At 41.1% G+C, this 25,841-nt stretch overlaps 2 protein-coding genes across 6 annotated transcripts in view; one reads left to right on the forward strand and one right to left on the reverse strand.

Moving 5' to 3' along the window:
• tsc2 (TSC complex subunit 2) overlaps positions 1-17,052 on the forward strand; it is a 29,321-nt gene extending 12,269 nt beyond the window's left edge. The window contains exons 26-41 of one of the 5 annotated variants that reach the window (XM_077572052.1): positions 897-1,037; positions 4,750-4,911; positions 4,975-5,133; positions 5,215-5,330; positions 5,423-5,665; positions 6,993-7,223; positions 11,040-11,197; positions 11,276-11,859; positions 13,159-13,237; positions 13,334-13,420; positions 14,044-14,230; positions 14,305-14,444; positions 14,521-14,599; positions 14,682-14,773; positions 16,042-16,140; positions 16,217-17,052. In XM_077572052.1, the coding sequence (XP_077428178.1) occupies positions 897-1,037; positions 4,750-4,911; positions 4,975-5,133; positions 5,215-5,330; positions 5,423-5,665; positions 6,993-7,223; positions 11,040-11,197; positions 11,276-11,859; positions 13,159-13,237; positions 13,334-13,420; positions 14,044-14,230; positions 14,305-14,444; positions 14,521-14,599; positions 14,682-14,773; positions 16,042-16,140; positions 16,217-16,384 (2,725 nt within the window). In that variant the 3' untranslated portion in view covers positions 16,385-17,052. Of the gene's footprint in view, positions 1-896; positions 1,038-4,749; positions 4,912-4,974; positions 5,134-5,214; positions 5,331-5,422; positions 5,666-6,992; positions 7,224-11,039; positions 11,198-11,275; positions 11,860-13,158; positions 13,238-13,333; positions 13,421-14,043; positions 14,231-14,304; positions 14,445-14,520; positions 14,600-14,681; positions 14,774-16,041; positions 16,141-16,216 lie in introns of those variants that run through there. The other 4 variants (XM_077572053.1, XM_077572054.1, XM_077572055.1 and 1 more) reach the window with 4 other exon arrangements.
• Positions 17,053-17,380: 328 nt separating this feature from the next.
• Positions 17,381-25,841, reverse strand: part of pkd1a (polycystic kidney disease 1a) — a 59,829-nt gene continuing 51,368 nt past the window's right edge. The window contains exons 45-55 of the mRNA XM_077572050.1: positions 25,763-25,841; positions 25,429-25,631; positions 24,230-24,424; positions 24,011-24,150; positions 23,715-23,845; positions 23,447-23,618; positions 22,932-23,103; positions 22,555-22,845; positions 22,333-22,467; positions 21,035-21,361; positions 17,381-19,778 (exon numbers count right to left, since the gene is read on the reverse strand). The exon at positions 25,763-25,841 is cut by the window's right edge and continues 37 nt beyond it. Coding sequence (XP_077428176.1) covers positions 18,948-19,778; positions 21,035-21,361; positions 22,333-22,467; positions 22,555-22,845; positions 22,932-23,103; positions 23,447-23,618; positions 23,715-23,845; positions 24,011-24,150; positions 24,230-24,424; positions 25,429-25,631; positions 25,763-25,841 — 2,676 coding nt within the window. The 3' untranslated portion in view covers positions 17,381-18,947. The remainder of the gene's footprint in view (positions 19,779-21,034; positions 21,362-22,332; positions 22,468-22,554; positions 22,846-22,931; positions 23,104-23,446; positions 23,619-23,714; positions 23,846-24,010; positions 24,151-24,229; positions 24,425-25,428; positions 25,632-25,762) is intronic.

The raw sequence follows: 25,841 nt of genomic DNA on the forward strand, positions 1-25,841 counted from the left end.
TTTTTCTGCGTAAGTTAAGTTTGGGTTTCGTTAGTAAGTACTTTTGTACGCAGGCGCTCACGCACAGTTGTATAAATGAGGCCCCAGATCTTTGTCTTCATTGTGTAAAAAAAAAATGTTTATTTTATTTATCTACTAGAGCAGGGGTGGCCAAGTTCGGTCCTCGAGAGCCACTATCCAGCCTGTTTTCCATGTTTCTCACCACTAACACACCTGATTCATGATCAGGATCGTTGTCAGGCTTCTGCAAAGCTTGCTGATGAGCTGATCATTAGAATCAGCTGCGCTGAAGGAGGAAGACATGGAAAACAGGCTGGATAGTGGCTCTCGAGGACCGAACTTGGCCACCCCTGTACTAGAGTATTTTAGTTTTGCTTATTTTTGTTTCCAAATAAGCATTTTGCCCTCTGCTGTAGTTTGTTTTTCCCTTTGAATTGATCTTTATCAGTTGAGTTCTCCACTTTTCTGTAATCTGATTCATAATGTTCAAATGCTGTTAATTTTCACCCTGTTATGTTTTTTCTTTCAAATTTTCATTTGGCACCTCCCCTGCCTCCTGCGATTGGGTGCTGTGTTGCGGTTGTGGTTTTGGGGGGTGGTCGTGTCATCCTGGATTCCTTCCACACCCCTCTCTGTCTCTCCCTACCCCACCTTCTTCTGTGACCTTTGTCCTTTGACATTGTGGCCCCTCTGTGTGTGGTGTGTGCTGCTGGCTCACATGCTCGTGTTGCTATGGCGTTGGGGGGATGATTCCTACGGCCTCCTGATATACCATCACACACCACACGCCCCATCGTTTCTAAACCACCTTGACGTTGACTCACCCCCTTACTACCCACCGCCACTGTAACCTCCATCCATGCCCATTGCCGTCGACCCTTCGCCGTGGTATTCAGTCTCCGGACGGCAAAAGTGGCAAAGGCGGCAGCGGTGGTAGCCAATAACAGCAGCTCTCCAGTTAAAGAGCTGCGGGACCTGTCAGCCATGGACGCTTTCCGATCCCGCAGCATCAGTGTCTCCGATCATGCGGTCCGCAGGTTAGAGAGTCCTCTGGGTAACCAAACTAAAAAAACAACTACCACCAATCGTTTGATTGTCTCCTCCATGGGATGGTTGATGGGGTGTTTGGTCATTGTCATGCCGATGGGTGGACACTTATTGCCATTGACGCCTTCAGTGGGGACTGCATGCTAGAATTTGTGTCGAACTTTTGCTGTTGTAGATTTTGTTTTGCATGCTGCAGTCAGTGTTTACAGAACACACTGGAAAGCATCTTAATCCATGGATGTTTTTCGGGTTGATTTTGTGACAACACTCGGGATTTTTATTTTATTTCAAATGTTTGTTTTGCTTGTTGTGATCCTGACTGGGTTTGATTGGCTTTTTAACAAATAAATGGCTGGAGGGGGCTGAGAAAAGCATGCGTATCCAAAGTAATGTGATCTTAAATGGGAAGTCAACCATAAAATTGTCTTTACAATAACATATTGTAACTGTTGTGATTAATATTGTGTTTCTAGAATACGAGTTAAGCAGTCGTTTTTATCCATCTCAGGGGGTGGCCATTTTGCAACTTGCTGTCGACTTAAAATGATATCATAGTTGCTCAGGTAACGACCAATCATGGCACACCTGTTTTCTGAAGGTGAGCCGTGATTGGTCATCACCTGAGCAACATGTCATTTTCAGTCAAGAGCAAGTGGCAAAATGGGCGCCACCCCCGAGATAAATAAAAACTGATGTATTTTGTTGCTCAACTCGTATTCTACTAACACAATATTAACCAGAATGTTGTATTTAAACTAGTGGGTGCACGCACCTATATATTATTGTAAAGAAAATGTTTGGGTTTTTCCTCTTTAAATTGTCTGCACTGGCAAGTGCACCCTGCACTGCTCCTTTTTTTCCTGATGGGTCACTTGATCAGAGATGTGGAAAACAGCAACAAAACTGTCTTCTTTGTTTGCTCGACATGTTGGTTGTCATTTTGCATCACTCACCTCACAAAGACGCACTATGCTGCTATGACCATGGCAATCTCCTTGAGTGGGATTTTTGGACTAGCTGGGCTGAATGTGACACGGTTCGCTGACAAACTATGAAAAATTCCAATCTCAACACAACGTCGCACTTGCACATTTTCGGCCTTTCTATTCTTCATGCCTTCTAGGCTGAGCTTTTGGTTGTCGACCAGCTTTCTGTGTGATGCATACATCCTACATTGCAGTTGTCAGATATCCACAGCTGTCACACTTTGACATGCCATTCTATTTCTGCTCAACAGGTGGCAGTAATATTTTTCTAAGTCAGGGGTCTGCAACCTGTGGCTCTGGAGCTATGTGGATATATATATATTTAAATCTATATAATTTAATTGTGTAGATAAAATATTATTTGAATGAATTAAAGGGATACTTGACTCATTGAGCCATTTTCAGCAGTAAAAAGTTTAGATTTTGTCCAGAATTAATTTTTCATGTACAATTAATACCTTTAAAAACACATTTTCCCACTTGCTGTCGATTGAAGATTGAAGATGACATCACCTGTGACCAATCATGGCTCACATGTTTTCTGGTTATGTCATCTTCAGTCAACAACAAGTGGCAAAATTATTTTTTAATTAAATGTATTAATTGTTGAAATAATTCAATTATCACATTAATTATAAACAGAATATCATCATCGTCCTGTTGAAAATGAGTCAAGTATCCCTTTAATGATTTAGTTAAAAAGTTGTCAGAAAAAGAGACGAAAGGTAGATGAAAAAGTTTTTAAAAATACCTAAAATCAAGTTACCATAAAATGTCCGGAAAGAGGAAGATCAGAAAATTACTATGTAACAAAATTGCCCCCAAAAAATCTGAACATGTTTTTTTTTTTTTTAAATAGGCAGAAAAGAAAATGTTCAAAAAAGTACAGGTAATCAATCGTAAAATGTCCCAAAACAAAGGAAGGCAAAAAATTACCACAAAATGTCTGTGGAATTGCAAAAAAAAAAGTCAGAAAAGGCATTTTTAAAAAACGTCAAAAAAGAAAACGTACAAAAAGTAACTATAAAATGCCCAAAAACTAAATAAGAAATCCCGAAAATTATCATATTATGTCCACAAAATTGCCCAAAAAATGATAGTGAAAAAGAAAGAAAAAATTTACGAAACAAAAAATTGCCATAAAATGTCCAAAAAAGGAAGAGGCAGAAAATTACCATATATTCATACTGTTTCGTTCATTGCAATATTCAAAGGTTTTGCAGCTCCAGACAGATTTTTAAAATGATTTAACTGGCCTAAAAGGGCTCTTTTGACAGTAAAGGTTGCTGACCCCTGTTCTAAGTAAACTGCTGTAATTTCATAGTAATAAATAAAGCAGAATTGAATTCATAGACACAACTGCAATGTTTTTTTTTTTTATTACCTACTTTCTCTTATGAATGAATGGCTGCAAATGTATTGTTTTAACACCTCTGCAATAAATTGATACATAATGCACTCATTTCACATTCATTTAAAACTTTGAGTAGCTGTTGAAAAGGGAAATACTGTATAACTCTAACAAGCAGAGGCAAAGGTAAGTGTATAGTGTTTAAAGCAGTGGTTCTTAACCTTGTTGGAGGTACTGAACCCCACCAGTTTCGATGCACATTCACCGAGCCCTTCTTTATTGAAAAATGAAATGTGATATTTTTCAAATTCTAGACATAGGTATAACTTTTACTGTTAAACAAAATGAGCAGGGAGAGTAACAGTTTTATCGTATCTGGTTCTCTTCACCTTAAATTCAGCAACCGTTGTGTTCTTGTATTCCCGATCTGCATGCGGTTTAAGAAAGTGTTCCTTTAGTTTTGCCAGAAAGCTCGTTGTGCTGGACTAGAATTACTCAACTTGACGTTGCAAATCATGCAGTTAGGACACTGACTCCCATCACTCAACTCTACAGAGCACTTTAAAACAACAACCGCTGTTTTCTTAAGATGGAACCCATGGGCAGCAGATAGGATGAAAACAGCAGAGGCCCCAGAATCGAACCCTGTGGAACACCATACGTTGCTTTGCATGTGAATTCATGCACATATTCGTCCGACCATTTTCTTTTTTTTTTGTTGGACAGTTAGTATGAAGGGATTACAATAATAAAGAAGTCACAGTCACACTACTGAGGGCACCAAATTCCCTTCAGCACAGATAGGCCAAGATCATCTACAGCCTTTGATGGCCAAGCGGGCTGTATCATCCTGAATATTTCAGTCGGATGTGTGTTCTGAGTTGACCTCCACTGAACCCCTGGTGTTCTATTCAACCCAGGTTAAAAATCACTGCTTTAAACCCCTAATTTTGATTTCAGACACTTATGCATGACGTTTACCTTTTTAATCCCACAAATTGAATCACTTAAAATCTATAAAAATTTTCAAAACAATCTGACTTTGAAATATGTGTGATTATTTTTGACTTGAGTCAAACTCGTGTGTAAACGTGATTCAACATGAACTTTTCCAATTTGCTTAACTAAAAGGGAATATCCTATGAGAAACTGCCTCTTTCTAACAAGGGCTTATTTGTTTTGTGCTTTTGTTGGTGATTGTGATTGTACATGCATGCTTGTGCTGTGTACCCATAATGCACATAATACTTGCATGTCTCTGTTTCCATAGACAACATGTTGAGTTAAATCCTGATGTCAAGTTTCTTCTTCTGATTGCATTTCTGCTTTGCTCTCGTTTCTCTGTCTCATTGCTGCGTCCTGTAGGATGCAACCCTCCACCACCACGTGCAGTCTGGGCTCCGCTGATGAAAATGCAGTAACTCAGGCAGATGAGGGGCTGAAAACGGTCCACTTGGAGCTCACTGAGACATGTCTGGACATGATGGCACGATATGTCTTTTCCAACTTCTCAGCACTGCCCAAAAGGTAAGTGAGGACTGTATTTTTCCCCGTCCCTATTGTATTCCATGAGACTTACTTTCTTCTTAGATCTCCAATCGCAGAGTTCCTCTTAGCAGGGGGTCGCAGTATGACTTGGCTGGTGGGCAATAAGCTGGTGACCATCACCACCAGCGGAGGGGTGCGCACTCAAGCTCTGCTGGGCCTGGACATGGCTGATCGACTGGGAGGTGGAGGGGAAATGACCAGGTGCCACACTTGCTCAATATTATCAAGCATCATCTATTTTTGTGTAGTTTTGTGTTGTTTTACTGTTTCTTTGGGACCCAGCAGATCTGATCCATCACTACACACTCGAATAACTAAAGAGGCACCAGCCAAACTGGAGTCCCAGTCAAGTCAGCAACAAAGCAGAGCCACACGCATACGTGTCCGCTCCATGTCGGGTAATATTTAACCTGCATTCACTTTTCATTAGTGCTATAAAATGTTGTTGGATGCATCCATATTCATAGCATTATCCTCGTTTTTGTACCAGGTGGTCACGCTCTTCGTGCTGGCCCTGCCCAAAGTCTCAGCCCCCTTGTGTCCCCCTCTGAGGGGGAGTTAGCTGCTCAGCTGTCACCCTCTTCTGCTCCCACACTGGATGGCCTCAGTCCTTCCTCCTCCACCTCTGCTGCCGCGTCGGCCCCCCCACCTCTGAAGGACAATCATGGCCTGGCGGAGTTTGTCCCCATGCTCACGCAGGGCTGGGCCGAGATCTTCATTCGAAGACCATCCGGTATGTAAGAAAGTCAATCTAAGGCTGTAGCATTGGGCAATGATTATGTGAAACCCTGAGAGCAGGGGTCTGCAACATGCAGCTCTGGAGCCACATGTGGCTCTTTAGTCCCTCTCCTGTGGGTTGCTGTGGATCTCTAAAAAATGAGTAGAAATTATTATTTATTTATTTTTACATATTTGTATTTTTTTTTAATAAAAAGATTATTCCAATGAATTAATGATTTAGATAAAAATGAACCCAAAAATGACCAAAAAGTGATCATAAAATGTCCAAAAAGGAAGCGGAAAAGCAGAAATTTACCATAAAATGTCCAGAAATAGTAAAATGACAGAGAATTGGAAAAAAAGCAGAAAAGAAAATGTTGAAAAAGTAACCTAAAATGTCCAAAAACAAAAGAAAGGCAGAAAATTACCATTACATATTTTTGTAATTGCCCAAATGTGAGAAGATTTATATAATAATAATAATAATAAAAAAGACAGAAAATAAAATGTTAAAAAAATAATTATAAAATGTCCAAAACCCCAAAAAAGAAATCCCGAAAATTACCATAAATGTCCACAAAATTGCCAAAAATGTTAGAAATTTACTGGCAAAAATGACAACAAATAGCCATAAAAATTGTAGAAATAGTTTTTTTTTTTTAACACAATTGTAGTTTTAGATAAAATATTCATCAAATGAATTAATGATTTAGTTTAAAAAAATGGAATTATTCAAAAAGATTGTCAACATTTTTAATTTGTCAGGAAATTACCTAATTATGACCAAAAAAGGATCATAAAATGTCCCAAAAAGGAAGAGAAAAAGCAGAAATTTACCAAAAAATTACAGAGAATTGAATTAAAAAAAAGGCAGAAAAGAAAATGTTCAAAAAGTAACAGTAAAATGTCCAAAAATAACAGAAGAAATCCTGAAAATTACCATAGAATGTCCACAAAATTGCCAAAAATGTTAGAAATTTACTAGCAAAAAATGCAGAAAAAATGTCAAAAATTAGCCATAATATGTAAAAAAAAAAAAAAAAAGGGAGTAGAAAGGCAGAAAATAAATAAATAATAAATAAATAAAAAAATGTCAGAAATTTTAGAGAAAAGCATAAAAGTTTTTAAAAATTATGAAAAATACACACAGACACAGAGAGAGAGAGAGAAAATCCAAAAACTGAAGACGAAAGGTCGAAGAAAATGAATGTCAAGGTTTTGGATGCTGCAAATTTTGTGACATTTGTTCTCATTAGCTCTTCGTCAGCAACATTGTCATAGCCATTGCAGCACCAACCTGTAGCTGACTGTAGCTTCTTTCTGTCTTCCTTACTAACCAGGTAACACAAGCTGGTTAATGTGTCTGGAGAACCCGCCCAGTCCCTTCTCCTCCGAGCTGGGCAACATGCCCCTGCAGGAGCTCTCGACTGTCCTGATGGCGATGGAAGGTGTGAAGGAGCCTCCTCCCCAGACAGCCAGTGCGCCAGCTAGCACAGCTAGTCCTGCGCCTGCTAGCCAAACGCACAGCAATGCCGGAGGGAAGCCTCACCTGATCCAGCGCTCCAACACGGGTGAGTGTGACATATAGGAACACAAGGATGAGCAAAAATGTCATCATTATTGCCATTGATGCATTCACGTTATGATTTTACCAGTCCATTCAATTTGTTATATTTTTTTGAAGGTGAACATTAACAATAGAGGACGTCTATCTTATTATTAGCTTTGTCTTGGGTTGAATCGATCGCAACTGGACTGCTCTGTTTGTCTGAATTAAAAAGATTCTGAATTGTCATAAAGTCCAGTAAATCAGCTCTTTCATGAATAATAATTCTAAATTCAGCAAATTTCAAGAAAACGGTAAGATATTAAAAAGTTTGGCCTTTAAATTGATATTTTCTTGTTAATTTATGGGGGGAAAATATATATTAAAATAATTGATTAATGGTTTTATGAATTGATTGAAAATTGATTCGATACTGATTATTCGATTTTTATATATATTTTTCAAACCAAGCCCTATTGTACAGTGTGCGGTGGCCCAAATCAAAACAGAGCAGTCCAGTTGCAATCGATACAATGAAAGAAAAATAAATAAAATAACCTGAATGAATGACACTATCCACAAGCATACATTATTTGCTGTTTCGGCTGACAGTTTGTTCACCAAATTCCAAAGTAAGACGTCTTCATTTGAGTCCACAGATTTTAATAATCTATGGACTATATGCCACGGAGGAGGCAGGACTTCCGACTTCAACTTTGTTCCTGTTTCCGGCTTACGACGTGTGGGCCGCGTCCCAGTGCTTGCGCTTCCGCCTTTGTGCCCCTCGGTTGCGCGTTCCCGTCGACGGGTGCGAGGCTGCGAGTGTGTAGTGTCTGTCTCCGTGTCCGAAGCATTTCAGATAGCCGAGACGCGGTTGCGGGGCGCAGGGGTGGGGGGGTGCGGGTGTTGGAACGCATCCAGCAGTGGCCAGAAACGGCTCTGATGTGTAAAACCCGGAAGTTGGAAGCCCGTGGCATCTACCCCATTAAAAAGGTTCTCTCTCAATTTTACCTGAAGGTGGCCGTCAGATTTTTATCAGCCTTTTTCTTAGCGATACTTTTTTTGTGTGGTGTGTGTTTCAAATGCCAACTTCTTTTTTCCACTTCCCATAAATGTGCCCTTCCTTTTGCGACCTTTTCCCTCATTCTGATGGCCTTATATGTCATGTTTGTCTGTCATCACCACTGTGCTGGTTTGTTATTGACTTATGTGGCCTCCTGCCTGCAGTGAGCGGCTCTCTCTGGTTTCTGGGTCAGGGCTGCGCCCCCCTAGGCCCGCCGCCCCCTAGCAGGTTGTACAGGAGCATTTCCTGGGCAGGTACCGTCCCCCTTATGTGTGCCCCCCCCACACACACACATACATGCACACCACTCTCCAGGAAACTCCCGGTGTAGTCCATTTCTTTTCACTTGTGCATTACGGTTGTCAGTAACTACAAAATACGACAAACTTAAAGTCATTTTGTCATTTAAAAAAAAGTGCCTTATTCACTTTCTTGCTGCTGCTGCTTAGATCTGTAACAATTGTTTGACCTTGATCCTAAATATAACGACAATAGATAATTACATACATATATGGAAATAATTGTTTTGGACCGTTTCTTTGGAAGCTTCTTCCCAAGTCGAGCTAAGGGATTTCTTCTACTATCCAGTATTGACAATTTTGTTTATTTAATCAACCCAAGAAAGTGAATACATGTACTATATATCTATCTCAGACGACGTGATGCAAAGAATATCTCCATATTTGTGCTAGTGGTGCAACAGATGATTTCTGATTCACCCTCAGTCGTCCTATCACTACCAGTGGGGAGGACGGCTCTTCAATCATTCCAATGACTGCCATTTTTGTCTGTCTTCTTCCATGATTGATTTTCCTTGCTAAACATCTTCTAACCCTCTGAGTCTGAAATCTCTCCCTTTTATTCTGTAAGGGTGTCAACAGGAAAGCCCAGACCTCATTTGATATAAATACGCTTTTGTACTGTATCATCACGGGTTAACCAGTGCGACAGCCATGAAGACAATCATTTTCAGAGCTGCATTTAAGAGTGTCAGACCATTAGTGTCTTCTCCTCTTCAAATCTTGGTAGAGTTTTGTTTGGAGCTGTGGGACTGCAGGGCCTGGTCTGGGATGCTGTTACACCTCGTTTGGGTTGAGATAACTAAGAAACCAGCCAATAGATGCATGCACTTTATTTTTATTTTTATTTTTTTTTAGGGTTGGGCGGTATTTGTTTTGTCCAACAGCAACTTTTTGCTATTCCAGAAAAGACATTACAAAAGTACTTGACAGTGTCGACTCGTCCGCTAGCTTTAGTTTCCTCTGTTGTGAATACAATATCAGCAGTGGGTGCATTTGACAACCGACAAAATAACCGGTCCAAGATAATGTCTTGAGATAAAAAAAATAAAATAAAATCTGATCATTTGAGTGTGCAGTAAATGTTGTATAAGTGCTGCACACAAAAATAGTAAATACTGTAAAACTCTAAAACATAAACAAATATCCACCAATATTATAGAACACTAAATTAACTCATTTGCAACGTATAAATATGTTCCATTTTAAGTGTCCCAAAGACATATTTGTACGTTTTTTAATGTTTTTTTTTTTTTTTTTTTTATGCTTAAGCATAAAGAAGGCTTTGATGCAGCCTCTCAACTGCAAAGAACGGTTGAATAAATTGTAGTTATTACACAAACAGCCAGCAGGTGGCAGCAGAGCAAAAGAGATTAATCAGGACCATGTTGAAAAAAAGCTATTTTATTCGCATTTCTAAATAGATTTGTGAATAATGAGGAAACTTAGCTATATTCTAATGCTAATTGCTGCAAATATTTATCCATCTCATCTATCAATCAATATCAGAAGGTGGCCATTTTGCCACTTGCTTGCAAAATGGCCGCCTTCTGATATTGATAAGAATGGCTGGATTTTGCAGCAAAATTCATATTCCACTAGGGGTGTTAAAAGAAATCTTTTCGGCGATATATCGCGATATTACCGTGCACAATTCTCGTATCGATTCAATATGCGGCCAAATCGATTTTTAAACATCAATTTTTGATGGAAATAGTCAACAAAACATCTTACTTGAGGTTAGCTTTTAAACCAAGAGTGCCATTGTCTGTCTGTCTGGTTAGCTGTTTAGTTAGCTAGCTAGCTGGCCCATTTAAACCAAGAGTGCCATCTAGAGGAGTCAAACAATATCACAAGTGTTTCATGAAGCTTCATTTGTCTATCACTACTGATTAGTATTTTCAAATTTTTTAATAAAAAAAAAATCTCAATAATCAACATATAGATTTGTATCATGATTATTCGGTATCTAATCGTGATACGGATCAAATTGCCAGGTACGAGGCAATTCACACCCCTTTATTCCACTAACGCAATAATATCTAAAATACCCTATTTAGACTAGTGGGGCATATGATTGTTCATAAAATGTTTTTGAGTTGACTTCTCCTTTAACATTCCCTTTCTTTGTCTGCGAGAAATCAAGTCGAGTGTAATCTAACGCGGAGGATACATCTATACCGCCCAAGCCTAGCGGTTGAAAGTGAATGAAATGATGGGTAGATGCTGCCTGTCTGTTTGTCTTTTCTGATCAAATGCTTCTAGGTTTAGATTGATCTCCACGGCTTTTCATGTGCATGTGTGTGTGTGTGTGTGTGTCGACTGTTTGTCAGCCTTTTTGAGTTTGAGGTGTAAAATTGCTTACTGACAGTTATTGTGATTGTTGTTGAGACTAACCCAGGTTGTTTGTGAGGGGCGAGCTGTCTTATTGTCCCGCGGTGTCGTGCTGACAAATGTTTGTCATTGTGTCCTGCTGTAGACTCGGCAGTGGTGCTGGAAGAAGGCGCAGGGGTGACAACGGCACACACGCCATCTGATTGGCTCGAAAGTGAGGAGTTTGAGCCCATGCCGTCTGACCCCATCTTCATTTCTGCCGATACATTCTCAAAAGCCCCGCCTCCTGGAACACTCAGTCGAGTCAGTATCAAAAAGAAGAAGTGCAAGGTATGGCTTTGGATTTGAATAATTAGAGGTCTGTTCCTCTTTGTCTCCCAGTCGTCCTCTACCTCTAGTCAAGATGATGAGAAGTCCACTTTGGAAGAAGTGAGCGAGGGGGCCATCCCCATTGATCAGCCAACTCAGGGCCTCTCCACCCCTGGCAGCCAGGAACTCCTCTTCCAGGGCACCAACCAGTCCCAGGGTCATGGACTCAACAAGTCCAGCTCCTCACCAGAGCTCCAGACTTTATCAGAAGCCTTCTCCAAAGTGACTCTGGAGTCAGAGACTGCGTTAGGCGACGCGGCCCAGCCAAGAGGGCCTTCAGAGGCCAAGGTCCAGCCGCCGTCTGAGAGGGAAAGTGCAGGAGGAGACCTCAACGGACTCACAACACAGACCCAAGTGGCGGAAGGTTCCTCCGCTTCAGGACCGCCTCCAAGTGGAGGAGCGAGAATGAGGTTGGAGTTTCCGCCAAGTGGGGCGCAACCAGGACCCATATCACCCAGTGGGGGGCACAGACCACGGGGGCACACCATCTCCGTATCGGCACCGTCTTCCAGGAGGGAGAGGAGGGCCGAGAGAGATTCGTACCACAGTCGACCTGGACCCGGCAACACCGAGAAGGCTTCTGGGCTGTGCCCGAGGTACGAATGTGCGACTGATGTGAGTGAGTGCTGACAGTTGAAATGTTAAGCAAAATTGGGCTGGCTGATATCTGAAATATTTAGCACAATCCAAGTATTCCATATCAGATAATAATGATATTGTTTTTTATGTACATCATCAAAAATGTTTTTAATGGATCTAAGATAAAATACAATAAAAATGAAACCATCCAGGCGAAAAGTCAACAACATGTGAGTATAGCACTTTGTACAACACACGTGAGTAAATAAAAGTGCTATGTTGCCGGTATTGCATTCAGCAGGAAAAATAGTCCTTATTAATCACATTCTATTTTGCTCAGTCGATGAAAGCATGTAAGTTAGTATATACATGAAATACCGTCATGGAGAAAATCATCATACCAGCCAAAATTGAGTTGGTAAATAAACACAAATTTGGTAGAAGTATTCATACACTGTATTTAAAATAAAAGACCTTTAACATAAATCTTTGTTGAAAAGTAACCATGATGCACTAATGTCTTGTATACACCAATGTATTTTTAATTAAAATGAAGCAACACAATTAAAATTATCCATAACTTATAAATGTAAATTGTAACATAGCATAGCATAGCATAGCATAACAGTATGAGGGTTCCTCAATAGCCTTTTTTAACTTGTAAGATTATAGTGTTTATAAAAGTAATAATTTACTTCACTTAAAGGCCTGGTAATATTCAGTATATAACAAATGTAACCTTCAGGCACTAAACTGTGGCACTAATTAATATCGGCTTTGTCGCTATTGGCTTTTCAGTTCACGTATTAAAATTTGAACAATTCACCTTTGAACATAGATTAACATTTGAACTCGTGCTGTATTGATGTTTGAAAACGTATTATGCACTTAACTTACAGTAACATAATGGCTGAAAGATTTCTATCTACAATATATACTGTAACCCTTAGAATTGACATCTTAATGGGCATTTGAGAGGACTGACAATGATGCAGTTCACTTATAAAAAAAAAAAAAAAACCTGTAGTTAACGATGAATCCGATCATGTTTGCTTTCTGAGCAATTTATGCAGAAATGCATGAATTGTATGTTTGCGTGGGTTCTATCTGGTTTCCTTCCATATTCCAAAAACATGCAAGATGGATTAATTGAAGACTTGCCCCAAAGTGTGAATTTGAATGATTGTTTGTCGACCAGTCCAGTGTGCGTCCCGCCTGCAGCTCACCTGTGACTGAGCAGGATCATCAATATATGAAAAGATCAACAAAATATGGAGGTCTTTTTTTGTTTTTGTTTAATCTCATCCCTATTCTAGCTTTGTGTTCCTCCAGCTGTACCACTCACCTTTCTTTGGGAACGAAGCCAACAAGCCGCTGCTGCTGCCCAAAACCCAAGTTAGTGTCCCGCGTAGCATCCGCTAGCCGCAACTTGGCGTTACTTTTCACACTTATACAATGTTGACATGAATCAACGTGTTCTTTTGTGTGAAGGTAATTGATCGTGCTGTGAAGGTTCTGGACCAGATGCCTCCTTATGATACTCATAAGATCGGCGTGATTTTTGTGGGAGCGGGTCAGGTGAGGACGCGGTTCAGTATATTTGTGGGCTAATGTTTTGTTTGTGCTACACTTTTTTGGGGGAGGGACATTGAAGTGAAGGCATTTTTCTTTTTCTGTGAACTTAACAAAATGTTCAGTTCGTTCAGGACATATGGGGAACTTTTCCCATTCCTAAAAGTTTTTTTTCTTTCTTCAAAATAAAAGCCTGAAAGTAAGATTTTTATATGTTCACATCAAATTTCCACATTTAACAGCTTCTAACCGTTCCATCTTCAAACTGTTGAACTTATTCCCCAAATTTCTAAACTTTCAAAATAAAAGCCCCAAATGAAGGCCTTTTTACATATTTACCTCAACTTTTCACATTTCAGTCATTCCAAATTGTTAAGCTTGTTCTGTAAATAGCACTCTTCTTCACCTATTCAGACTCTTAACTTGAACATGTTCATCTCATTCATGACATCTTGGGGTTTGTTCACAAATTTCTCATAATAAAATTCTTAATTAAGAAAATGACATCACATGAATCCCTCCTCCAACATCTCCTGACAAATTCAAACCATTTCAACTGGAAACTGTTTAGCTCACTGAGGACGACAGCCCATAATTGTCCAATCAATTGTTGACATGCTCCGTTGAAGGTGAACAACGAGGTGGCCATCCTGTCAAACGAGTACGGTTCAAACCGCTACGCTGCCTTCCTGACGGGGCTCGGGAAATTAATCCACTTGAAGGACTGCGACCCCGACCAGATCTTCCTGGGCGGGCTCGATCAGTACGGTGATGACGGCGAGTTCACGTACTGCTGGCATGATGACATCATGCAAGGTGTGTGTTGGGACACGTCATCTTTTTTGGTTTTGTATGTACAGTACTAATAAAGTTGTGTGTGTGCTGTGTAGCTATCTTCCATATCGCCACGTTGATGCCAAACAGGGAGAGCGACAAGGGCTGCTGCAATAAGAAGCGCCACATTGGCAACGATTTTGTCATGGTGGTTTACAATGATTCTGGCGAGGAGTACAAACTGGGTACCATCAAGGTAGACGCCCACAATCACAATCGGCGTTTCCATCAGTAGCATTGCTTTGTCTTCACAATGTTTTGCATTCTCTCAGGGTCAGTTTAACTTTGTGGAGGTGATCATAAAACCACTGGATTATGAATGTAACCTTGTTTCCCTACAGTGCCGTAAAGGTGAGCTGAACACTTTGTCATCTCGTCCGTGTCACCTTCTTGTTGCTTTGTCACCTCATTTATTTATTTTTTTGTCTTTCAGACCTGGAGGGCTTAGTAGACACGTCTGTGGCAAAAATCGTTTCTGACAGCAACCTCCCACTATTGGTCCGACAGATGGCTCTGCATGCCAATGTAAGTCTACGGTATAGTTGTACTGGTCCGACAGCAAGCCGTTGAAACGACATATTTGATATCCATTTCAAGTTGGGTCAAAAATGACCCAAATTGCGTCAAGAATGGACTGACTCAACCCAAAAAGTTGGGTCAAATAAATAACCCAAAAATGGGTTATTAATTGAATAAACAGTTGGTTAAATTATTAACCCACAAAAAAACTGGGTTGATTTGTGGGTTAATAATTTAACCAACTGTTTATTTGACCTTTTTTTTTATTATTATTTAATAAAGAACCCCCCCAAAAATTGGGTTGATTTTTGGGTTCTTAATTTGACCTATTTTTTTTGTGTGTGTGTGTGGGGGTTGATTAAATAACCCAATTGAATTGGGTCAAAAATGAGCCAACCCAACTTTTTGGGTTTGAGTTATTTAACCACCCAAAAAAACTAAACTTTTTTGGGGGTCAAATGAATAACCGACAAAACAACCTTAAGATGGGTTATTAATTTAATAAACAGTTGGTTTAATTATGGTTCTTAATTTGACCTAATTTCGAGGTTAATTAAATAACCCAATTCAACTGGGTCAAAAATGAGACGACCCATTTTTTTGAGTTATTTAGGCCAAAAAAATGGGTCAAATTAAGCGACCCATTTTTTTTAAGGTTGTTTGTGGGTTATTCATTTCACACAACTATTTGGGTTAATTGAGTAAGCCAATTGAATTGCGTCAAAAATGATTCAAACCAACTTTCTGAGCTATTTAACCCAAAAGGTTGTGTTAAATTAAATTAATAACCCACAAAGTGACCCTTTTTTGGGGGGGTATTTATTCAACCCGACATTTTGGGTTAGTTGAATAACATAAAAAAGTTGGGTTGGTCCCTTTTTGACCCAATTTGGGGTATTTTTGACCCAACTTTTTTGTTTTGTTTTTGTGCAGTAGTAAGACAGTTGAGAGCATTAGTAGAATGACTGTTTTCAGTAGTAAAAACTTTTTTCCCCACCACTGTATAGAAGCCCTTTAACAGTGTACAGTATTCATTATCCAGCATAAGGTGTACACATTCTTTGTCCTCACTAGTAAGACGATGAGCTCTTTGCACATAGTGCCGTGACGTCCTCTCTTTGGTTTCTTAAACTATGGCAGCCGCGTATTCATAATCTCAAGTAAAAAGCCAAATATGGCCTTTATAAAGATCAAGACAGAGCATACTAGTATAGTACATCTTAAATGGCTTGTCATACTACACTGTACATAATGTTTGCCATGTTCTCCAATAGATGGCCTCCTTGGTGCATCAGTACAGAGCCAACCCTTCCGACGCGTACGCCTCCAAGTGGCTGGCAAGGTTACGGCACATCAAGAGGATCAGGACAAGGGTAAGGAGACGCGTGGGTGCGTGCGCTCTACTTGCACATAAGAGACATAATGTCTCTCTTTTTTGTGCTTTGTCAGGCTCACGAAGACATTCAGTCCCGCTCGACTCCCGGCATCTCGCTCACGCAGGGACACGCTCAGCCCAACAAGTCTTTTCAGCAGAGCAGCGCAGCCGCAAACACGGAGAGCTCAGGCCAGAGGAAACGGCTCGTTTCGACCGTCGACGACTTCACAGATTTTGTGTAATTACACTACGGACTTCTATATGAATGGACTAGCAATGCCGCTTAATCACTGTCGGGAGGAGCGAAGTTACTGGCGGCCATCTTGTATTGTCAATTGCTAAGGCCACCTGACTTAAATGCAGCAATTTCGCCGTGACATTTTCGCTGTGAAAATGCCAGTGTGTAACCTACGTTTGTACCAACAAGTCTGGGAATGCAATTTTAAATGTTCTCTTTATCTGCTCAAAAATTCGTCCGCATTATGTTGTCATATGAAATGATGGCAAAGCCCTTCGAAATGTAAACCTAGCCACTGTCACTCACAATTTACAATCCTGAGATAATATTCTCTGAATGGTTGATGCAAATAGTGAAGTTTGTTTTTTGAAATTCTCTTATAACTCAGTACAGGTATCCTAGCGTAAAACACACACTGCTCTAAGATGGCCGCCCTCTGGCTTCAGCTGCAAGGGGTCTATTGACAGTCCATTCATATATTGTGGTGGATTTACTACACATACTTTGACTGAAAGTGATCGGGACCCAGTGAGCTTCAAAATCAAGACTTATTTTCTGAACGTTGAAGTGGTGAACGTAGCAAATTCTGCATATTTTCCCCAAAATTTTGACTTACAGACATTGTGCGCTTACGATGAATTTAGGCGAGTGCATTAAAATATCTGAAATATCCGTTTGTTTGGTTATTAAGTCCTTTTAGGAGACCCTAACAAGCCCAACACACAGATGGGTTGATGGTCAGGGCTGGGCCAGATGAAGAGTGTTTGTGAGAAAAAAAATACTTAATTCAATTTTACAGGTGAGATGGACTCTCAAGAATACACATTTGTACTTAAGCTTTAGATAGATTTGATACAATGGCTTAAAATAGCACCCAATGAACTTCCTTGTAGAAGAGCAATGTTACAAGCACAATGAGATGTGGTTGAAAGCTTGCAAAGGGTTTACTGGGAAATGCATTCAGTTGTTGCAGCAATCTGGAGAAATAGCACAGCACCAATTTCTGAGATTTCATTTACTGTTGAGCTGTTTATTCAACATTGTCAAGTGCAAAAGCATGACATTTACCACAGATGGGATAAAACAAAAATGTTGGCAGATTGGTAACAGTTTTACACAAGATGACCTTTTTGAAGCCGACTGGGGGTGACATGAGGATCGTGGACATGAAATCTTAAGCATTTCGCACTTGCTTGAATATTTCTTTAGCTTACACTGCGATCTCTTTTGCAAAACTGAAAATGTCCAACTTGTGCTTGAACAGACCATATATAACTGAAGGACAATGAAACGCTACAACAAATATGTACACCGTGAAGTACCAAGATATACAGACATTTGTAAAAAAAGAAAAAAAAATCTGGTGTATCATGCGTGTGGAAAAAGTTCAAATCTTTTTTTTTTTTTCCAACTAACCCACAGCCTCACAAAAACACATTTGTACTCACTGTTTCAATACTTTCTTTGTAGAACTCAAGTGGTGTCAATTCCACATCATGACAATACTGTATGAAACTCCTTTTCCACGTCAAAACTCGCGTTGTATCGAGGAAAGGGGTGCGTTCCCTGAGATTTGCCCACTGGACACTAAGTACATATGTTGATCACAACAATTTAAAAAACAAACTAACTGTGTCAAAACCTTGTTAATAACGCAAACTTTTTCATAACAAAACAAGTATAAAGTTGATGAGTTAAATACGTATCCTTGGCTATCAGCTCCATTTGACAATAAAGTGCGAAGTACAAACGAATTCTGGTCATGGTAAAAATCATACATGCTGCAAAAGCTTTGGCAATTTTTTATAGTTGAGCTACAATTTAAGTAAAGCTTTCTATAATGGATTTGATACCAAGCTTATTACATCCGAAAACACCACACACCACCTTTCACAACAAAGTGCAATTTACATCACAACCATAATGAACACATTAAAAATAAAACACCATACTGATAGTCAATATAGCTTCATGGTGGCTGAACTGAAGTAAATACCAAGTAGCATAAACGTCCTTCCTGTTTCCATCCTTTTCCTTCAAAACCTCCTCTCGCCATCTTTCATGACATCACTTCCTGTGCCTTTCATCCTGTCTGTACCGCTTCAACATCATCGGAACCCTGAACAAGTGGCTGCAGAAGCCGAGCCCCCGCGGAGGTTTGTCTACGTGCAGCGTGTGCGTCAATCTGCATTTGCTTGCCTTGCATGCAAATTTGGCTAAAACTTTTCGTCTTCCAGACGGGCCACGAATACGCATAAGTAGTAAAAGGATCAACAGATCTTGATTACATACACAAAAAAATAGCAGAGAAACAAGAATTTAATTTTTTAATTTTTTTAACTGTTAGTCCTCAGGTGAGCACGCAAATGTGCTTCTGTCAGTGACCTCCACGTGACCTCCAGGGTCACTTGTAGCTGGTTGAGGGGAACGGGAGGGATCTCGATCCGGTAACCTGCACCGCAATCGTCGTTCCTCACCCGTGAGGTTTAGAGAGGAGCGTCGGGAGACAAAACCAGCTGCCCCCCGCCCTCCTCTCGTCCTTAACCTCGCACCCTCCTCGCCCTCCCTTAGTTGGGGTGCACCTTGTTTTTAAGCGGAGGCGGCTTGCGTTTTCGCTTTTGTGTGGGGATGGTGGTGGTGTGTGCCGGGTGGTTGAAGAGGCTTGAGGTGGGGAGGGTCTCTCTGTCGGCGGGCGGGCGCTCCCAGGCTGTGGGCGGAGGTGACGATGGCGAGGATGGAGAAACCGTGCTGAATTTGGGCGGCTGGGAATGGGAAGGGGGGCTGTCGGGTGATGATGTAAGGGGGGTGGAGGGAGGTGAGGAGGAGCGGGGCAGTGCTTTGGACTTTGTGAAGGGAATGTTTGAAGTCATTTTAGTGTTGGCTGCAGAGTCTCGACACTCCTTTGGAAGTTCACTTCGCTCCTTTTTTTTGGCCTTCTTGCCCACTTTACTCTTGTCCTTTCCACTTTTCCTTTCTTTTCTCCCACAATCTTTCCCTCTCCGCCGCCTCTTCCTCTGCGCTCGCTCTAGTCGGCATTCCACGTGAAATAGATCCTCCGTTGCCATGGTGACGCGGTCCAGCTGTTGCAGCAGGGCGTCAAAGGTAGGCAGCAGCCTCTTGAGAGAGGCCTCCGTTTCCGCCCTCTCCCGCCAGCCGCCGACCCCGGGGCCCGGGCCCGGACCCGGCCCGAGCCCCGGGCCCACACCGGGGGCTTCTGTTAGGCTGCAGGGGCTGGAGGCCGCCGGGCACCAGGAGGCCTCGGAGCCGTCAATGCTGTCCGGGGTGGACGGAGAGTCGGGACGGTCCAGCGGCGGCAGACAAAGAGACTTGCAGTCGTTGGTCGACGAGGAACGCGACGGGGGAAGATCCATGCCTTCGAAACGGACCTTGTGACGAAACTGCGGAAAGATCAGATGGACAAGATTGTGGGAAATGACACATTTCGATATACAGCCATACCTTGACTTAAGAGTTGTTCTTGAATTTAGTCACATAGCAAAAAAACTTTACCTTTCGATCCATTGATGTTTTAATAAAGAAAAGTAACACTGTGTAAAAATAATGAATGGGAATTTAAAGGGGAAGTCAACCTTAACTAAACATTTCTTGACAATATTATGGTATATGTGACCTCACTAATCTAAACATGACATTCTGATTATTATTACATGTGTGGAATATGAGTTATGAAATCCATTTGTTTTTATCCATCTCAGTGGGCGGCCATTTTGCCACTTGCTGTCAACGGAAGATGACGTCACAGTTGCAACGACAAGTCACAGCTCACCTGTTTTCTGAAGCTGAGCTATGATTGGTTGTTACCTGAGACCTGAGCTACTGTGATGTCATTTTCACTCGGCAGCAAGTGGCAAAATGGCCACCTACTCATATTAATAAAAACGGCTGGAATTTGACTGCTTAACTCGTATTAATGTGCATTTTGGTTTAGTTAGTTAGTTAATTAGTGGAACACTAATGCAATATAAACCAAAATACCATATTTAGACTAGTGGGGTTGCATAAAATATATTACTTTTAAGAAATTTTGGGGGGTGTTAACTTCCCTTTTAAAGAAATAAACTGGTTTTGCCGAGTAATTACCAGTATGAAAACACTTGAGTACTCGTCTTCGTCATGATAATAAAAGCAGCACATCAGTTGAAAAGGCCAGGTTGTCTTCCGTTTGTGCAGTTTCAGCACCCTCTAGTGCTTAAATTATTGGTGCAGTTTAATTTTAATTAGGCATGTTGTGGCCATCTACGTTTAAGGCCCACGTTAATGGCCAGATGAAGGGGAACGTACACACATTGTGCGTGTGCGTGCATTAGCAAGCCAAGTACCGCTAAGTGCCTGAATATTAATACTCCTGATTGTAGGTCATCAAGGTTACTGTTACCTGTATTATTTGAACTATGACCTCAGCTAATTAGCATTGTAAAGATGAGACATGCTAGTCTGATTATTGCTCACATTGACAAAACACAATATTGTGCTTTTTCTTCTCAATATGAACATTTTTTTATATAATATTGTGAGCTTTTTTTTTCTTTTTAAATCACCAAGCTCCCCACAATATGATAATCATCGTATCATGGTGTTTAGATTTTGTTACATCCCTACTGCCCATATCGTGTTAATAGAAACAGTTGAGTACCTCCTTGGTCCTGCTAAGTCCCATCCACATCTTGAGTCTCCTGAGGAACAGCTCGACCATCTCGTAGTCTTGCAGGTCAACGGCGGGCCGGTACAACTCGGCACGTCCGCGCCGGTAGTTCCTCAGTAAAATGGAGGTGACTAACCAGATCAAGACCAACCGAAGCACGGCGAAACTGGCGTGGAACACCAGTGAGGAGACGGTCTCCGAAGGACCGGTTAGTGTCCGGGAAGGTTCCCATGACAACAGACCTCGACCGCCAGCACCCAGCAAGGACAGACAGGTGGCGCTGACGCTAGCGTAGCCGTCGAAGACCGAGTGGAAGAGCTGGAGGGACAGAAAGGATGGACATAAGAAAACAATGATTAATTGAACATTGACAGAAAGGTCGTGAACACATTTATGTTCATACTATGTCAGGGGTCGTCAACCTTTCCTGTCAAAAGACACATTTTAGGCCAAATAAATAACCAAAAATGCGTCTAGAGCCGCAAAAGGAAACAGTTAATTTTCTTCTACCTTTTGTCTTTAGTTTTAGGATTTTTTTTGTGTGTGTTTAATTTTTAATACATTTTCAGACGTTTCTGACTTTCTCTAACATTTTTGGCAATTTTATGGACATATTATGGTCATTTTCTGCCTGTCTACTTTTTTTAATGGCTATTTTTATTTTATTTTTAAAATTTTGTGGACATTTTATGGTAATTTGGGGGATTTCTTCTTTTGTTTTTGACATTTTGTAATTTTTCTTTTCTGACTTTTTTTTTGTTAAACAAAATACATTTTTAGTTTTGGGCAATTCCCAAACTATTTTATGGTAATTTTCTGCCTTTCTTTTGTTTTTGGACAATTTAGGTTACTTTTCGAACATTTTTTTTTCTGCCTTTTTAAAAAACCTTTTTTTTTTTTAATTCAAAGTAATTTTTGGCAATTTCATGGACATTTTATGGTAAATTCCTGCTTTTCCGCTTCCTTGTGGGACATTTTATAATCACTTTTTGGAAATTTTTAGCTAATTTATAAAAAAAACTTTTTCCATCTTTACCAACTTAAAAATTCATTTTTGGGGGGAATATTAAATTATTATTATTTTAAAATCTAAATCATTGTTTAATTTGAAGAATATTTTATCTAAAAAATAAAAAATATGTAAAAAATGTATATATATTTCAACTATTTTCCACAGGAGAGGGACTTAAGAGCCACACGTGGCTCCAAAGCCGCAGGTTGCAGACCTTTGAACGATGTCATCCCAAAAAAACAGGTTAGCACGAGTATGACCCAAAACAGACACTCACCAGGTGTCCGGTATGCGAGTACGCTAACAACAACAGCAGCAGGGCCAGCGCCACGCCTAGCAACTCCCAGACCGAGCGTCGCAGGGCTCGGCCAAACACGGCCCACTCTCGCAGGAAGCGCAGCTGATGAGAGGCCTGCATGATTGCACAGTGGCAACTAAATGTATTCAAGGAAATCCAACGTCACATGCATAATATTTTTCTTGGACGATTATTTCTTACCTTGAGCACCAATATAAAGAGCAACAAGGCCGCCATGACTGTGTACATCTGACTCCGTTTGGCAAGCGGGTAGAAGTCGGTGAAGGCATCGCGCGGGTGACGAAGGTACAACGCCCACTGCCGCTGGGCCATGACGCAGCGGCTCAGATGCAGGCCGCATACGGATGCCGCCAGAGCAAGTTTACACACACCCAGGAGTCTCCAGGCGGACAACAGGTAGGAGTAACCTTCTCGGAGGAAACCCAAAAGCCCCCGGACCAGGAAGTATAACAGCAAGGCAAGAAGGACCATCTAGGAAAACAAGTTAAGGTGTATCCATAAAATGACTAAACAAAGAGCGGGAATTTATTTGCATTCCGCTTCTTAAAATGTGCTACCATTAAAAGAAGCTGCAGATCCAGCCCTGTGATTGGCCACAGAGTGATGACGCTGAGGTCGAGGCTGGACTGAGCACGCTCTGAAACTGGGAACTCGAAGAGGAAAGAAAAGACTGCCAAGAGTTTTGTGTTGATGTTGTAGAGTGAGAACTCCACAAACAAAGCACGGCTCCTACAAATAAGACAGAACACGATTTATTGGAAGTTATTGAAAAATCCATCTTTCTTCTTGCATTACAAATGTGGGCGGAGTGGGATAATACATCTGTTAAGGCCATTGGTCATTTTTCAAGAATTTTTTTTAATAGCTGCAGAACTTTAGGGATGCTAATTTTCTGCCGATGGTGCATTTCTGTTAACTGCTTGTCCTATGGTTCACACATGTTGGCCAATACAACTATGCCAGCCAGGTCTGTAAGAAAACTCACAATCAACTATTTGTTGATAAGTGTATCCTTCACAGCGCCTCAATTATTAAAAATAACTTTAAACCCGGGTTTAAGAACGTTGCCTACCTGTGACCAAGCCAGTGTTGCTGCTGGAGCTGCTGCAGTGAGCTGCAGGCCTCCTCCAGACTTCTGTTCAGCTGGATGACCAAATCTGTGGAGTTATTGAGCAGACTTCTCGGACCCAAACCAGAAGCTGTGACACCACGCCAGCCTCGTTCTGACCTGGAACCATCTAGAACTGCAAGAACAGACCAAAAATATTCATTCATGTGCACATACTTTGAGGTAGGAAGTCGATTTTGGGTTCATGAAAAGCAACGTAAAGGCTTCTCACCCTGCGCGTGGTGGATCTGTCGGAGTCTCATTGTGCCGAGTAACACACTTCCTGTGTCTCCGAGGAGGGCGGAGTCATTCAGAAGGCGAGGTAATAAGGAATTGTTCAGCCAAGTCAGAACGTCATGTCGGCTGAAAGATGACGTAGGAGAGATTAGGAAATGACAAGACTTCAACTGTATAAGATTTAACATGATTTTAATATTGTGCTTGTAGTTTATGGTATGTGGAACTTGATCATATTCTGTAAACCTTATTTCGCTACACAAGAAGGGAAATATCAGATCTTGATTGTACCTGCTGATGTTGTGGTACTCAGGAGTGTGTAGCACATGTTGTAACTGAGTATGCAGTCTCAGGCTGTGCGTGTCTTTGGCAGAATCCGAATAATTGAGAAGAAGAACCACCAACAAGAAGAACATGTAGACCAGGAAGTTCTGAAAATCAAAAACAACACTGATGTTAGTTCATTTTGAAAACAGTGAGAGGATGCAATAAAGCGTACGTCTTGCTTACCTTCAACATGGTGTGCAGCATGCGGATCTTGCGGGCCTGGTGCCGGTCCTGGGACAGAGCGTAGCCTTGAGGTGGCCGAACCCTGTGGACCCGCTGCACCACCCTCTCCACCATGGGGAACTCCACCAGAACATCCTGGTCCTCGGGGCGCAGGCGACACACAAACACTGCATAGTAGATGGCCTCAAACAACACCTGGAGGACAAATGTACATATTTTACAGAGGTGGGAATCTTTGACTGTCTCACGAATCGAATCAGGTTTTTGGGTCTGCGATTCATTTCAGAATCGATTTTCGATTCAATTATTTCTGCTTCAATGTATAGATGTGCAAAGAATTGTCATGATCTACTCCAGTCTGCTTTGCAAGACAGAATGACAAATGGGGACATTAAAATGTCTTTTGTTGTTTGCTTTTTTTACATTTAAGTTTTGAATTGTAAGGAACAAGTGCTTTTCCCCCCATAAAAACAGCGTGGACCACAACTGCTACTCTATGTAGCTAGCTATAAATTATATATCTTTTATAGTATATACTGCATATATTCTGCCGTTCCTGAGCAGACTGAGTACAGTTTAGCAAACAACAAACAGTCCCTCAAAAAGAGTCCAATTATGCTGATATCAAGCCGTTCATTATGCTCCAGTTAAGGTTAACTGTATATCTAAACACACAAAACAAAGAAAATTACACACGGTGCACACTTAAATGCAAACACACTTTCTTTAGCTTGTTTCCCGAAGGTAGCTAGCTCAAGGCTAATACACAATGGAAAGCACCATTGACTCGCTAACGCTAATTGGCGCGCTACTTCCGGCACTTTTATCACTCAAAAGAACAGCTATTCATACAAAAACACTACAGGGATGTATACAGAGAAGAATCTTAACATTCCTCACAGGCACATGCTCGTACTACGCTGGAAAAAACAACTTGTATTGGCATAACTTTTTTCTTCTACGCTCTAATGTGGCTACAACTTAACATTGTATTTTAACACACTGAACCACACTGCCTCTTAGTGGCCAAATCGTGTACAACATGAACAGACAAACACGGGCAATACAGTATAAAAATAAACAAATAAAATCGATTTGGGGACATTTTAATATTGATTCTGAATCGTCGTAAATGAGAATCGCAACAATTCTTATGTGAATGGATTTTTTGGGCACACCCCTCATTTTTTGCATCTTACCTTAATGGGTTCCAACAGCAGACAGGAGCACAGGAAGCTGGCCAAACAGGAGACGAGCCACATCATGGCAACATTCTGATTGAACCCGTGAGCTGCCCAAATGGAGATACTGTTGGCCAGGGCGATCGCTGCCCAGCTGCCCCACAGGGCGGCACGTCCGCACCAGGGAGGGAAGCGTCTGGGACGACACACATCTGCCACAACTGCAGAAGAGACAAAGGATGAATTCAAACTGAGAAGACGCAACCCACAACATCTCTCTGTAACTTGGATAGGAGGACGAATGATATACTGCCAAACAATATTAACATATAGTATGGACACACACACAAACCTGTATTGGAGGAGAAAGCAGTTCTCGGGGGTTCTCTTCTGACCGATTCGAAAGGAAGAGGGTCATTGATTTTCTGGAG

This window comes from Vanacampus margaritifer, chromosome 7, assembly GCF_051991255.1.
Source record: "Vanacampus margaritifer isolate UIUO_Vmar chromosome 7, RoL_Vmar_1.0, whole genome shotgun sequence".
Taxonomy (NCBI): Eukaryota; Metazoa; Chordata; class Actinopteri; order Syngnathiformes; family Syngnathidae; genus Vanacampus; species Vanacampus margaritifer.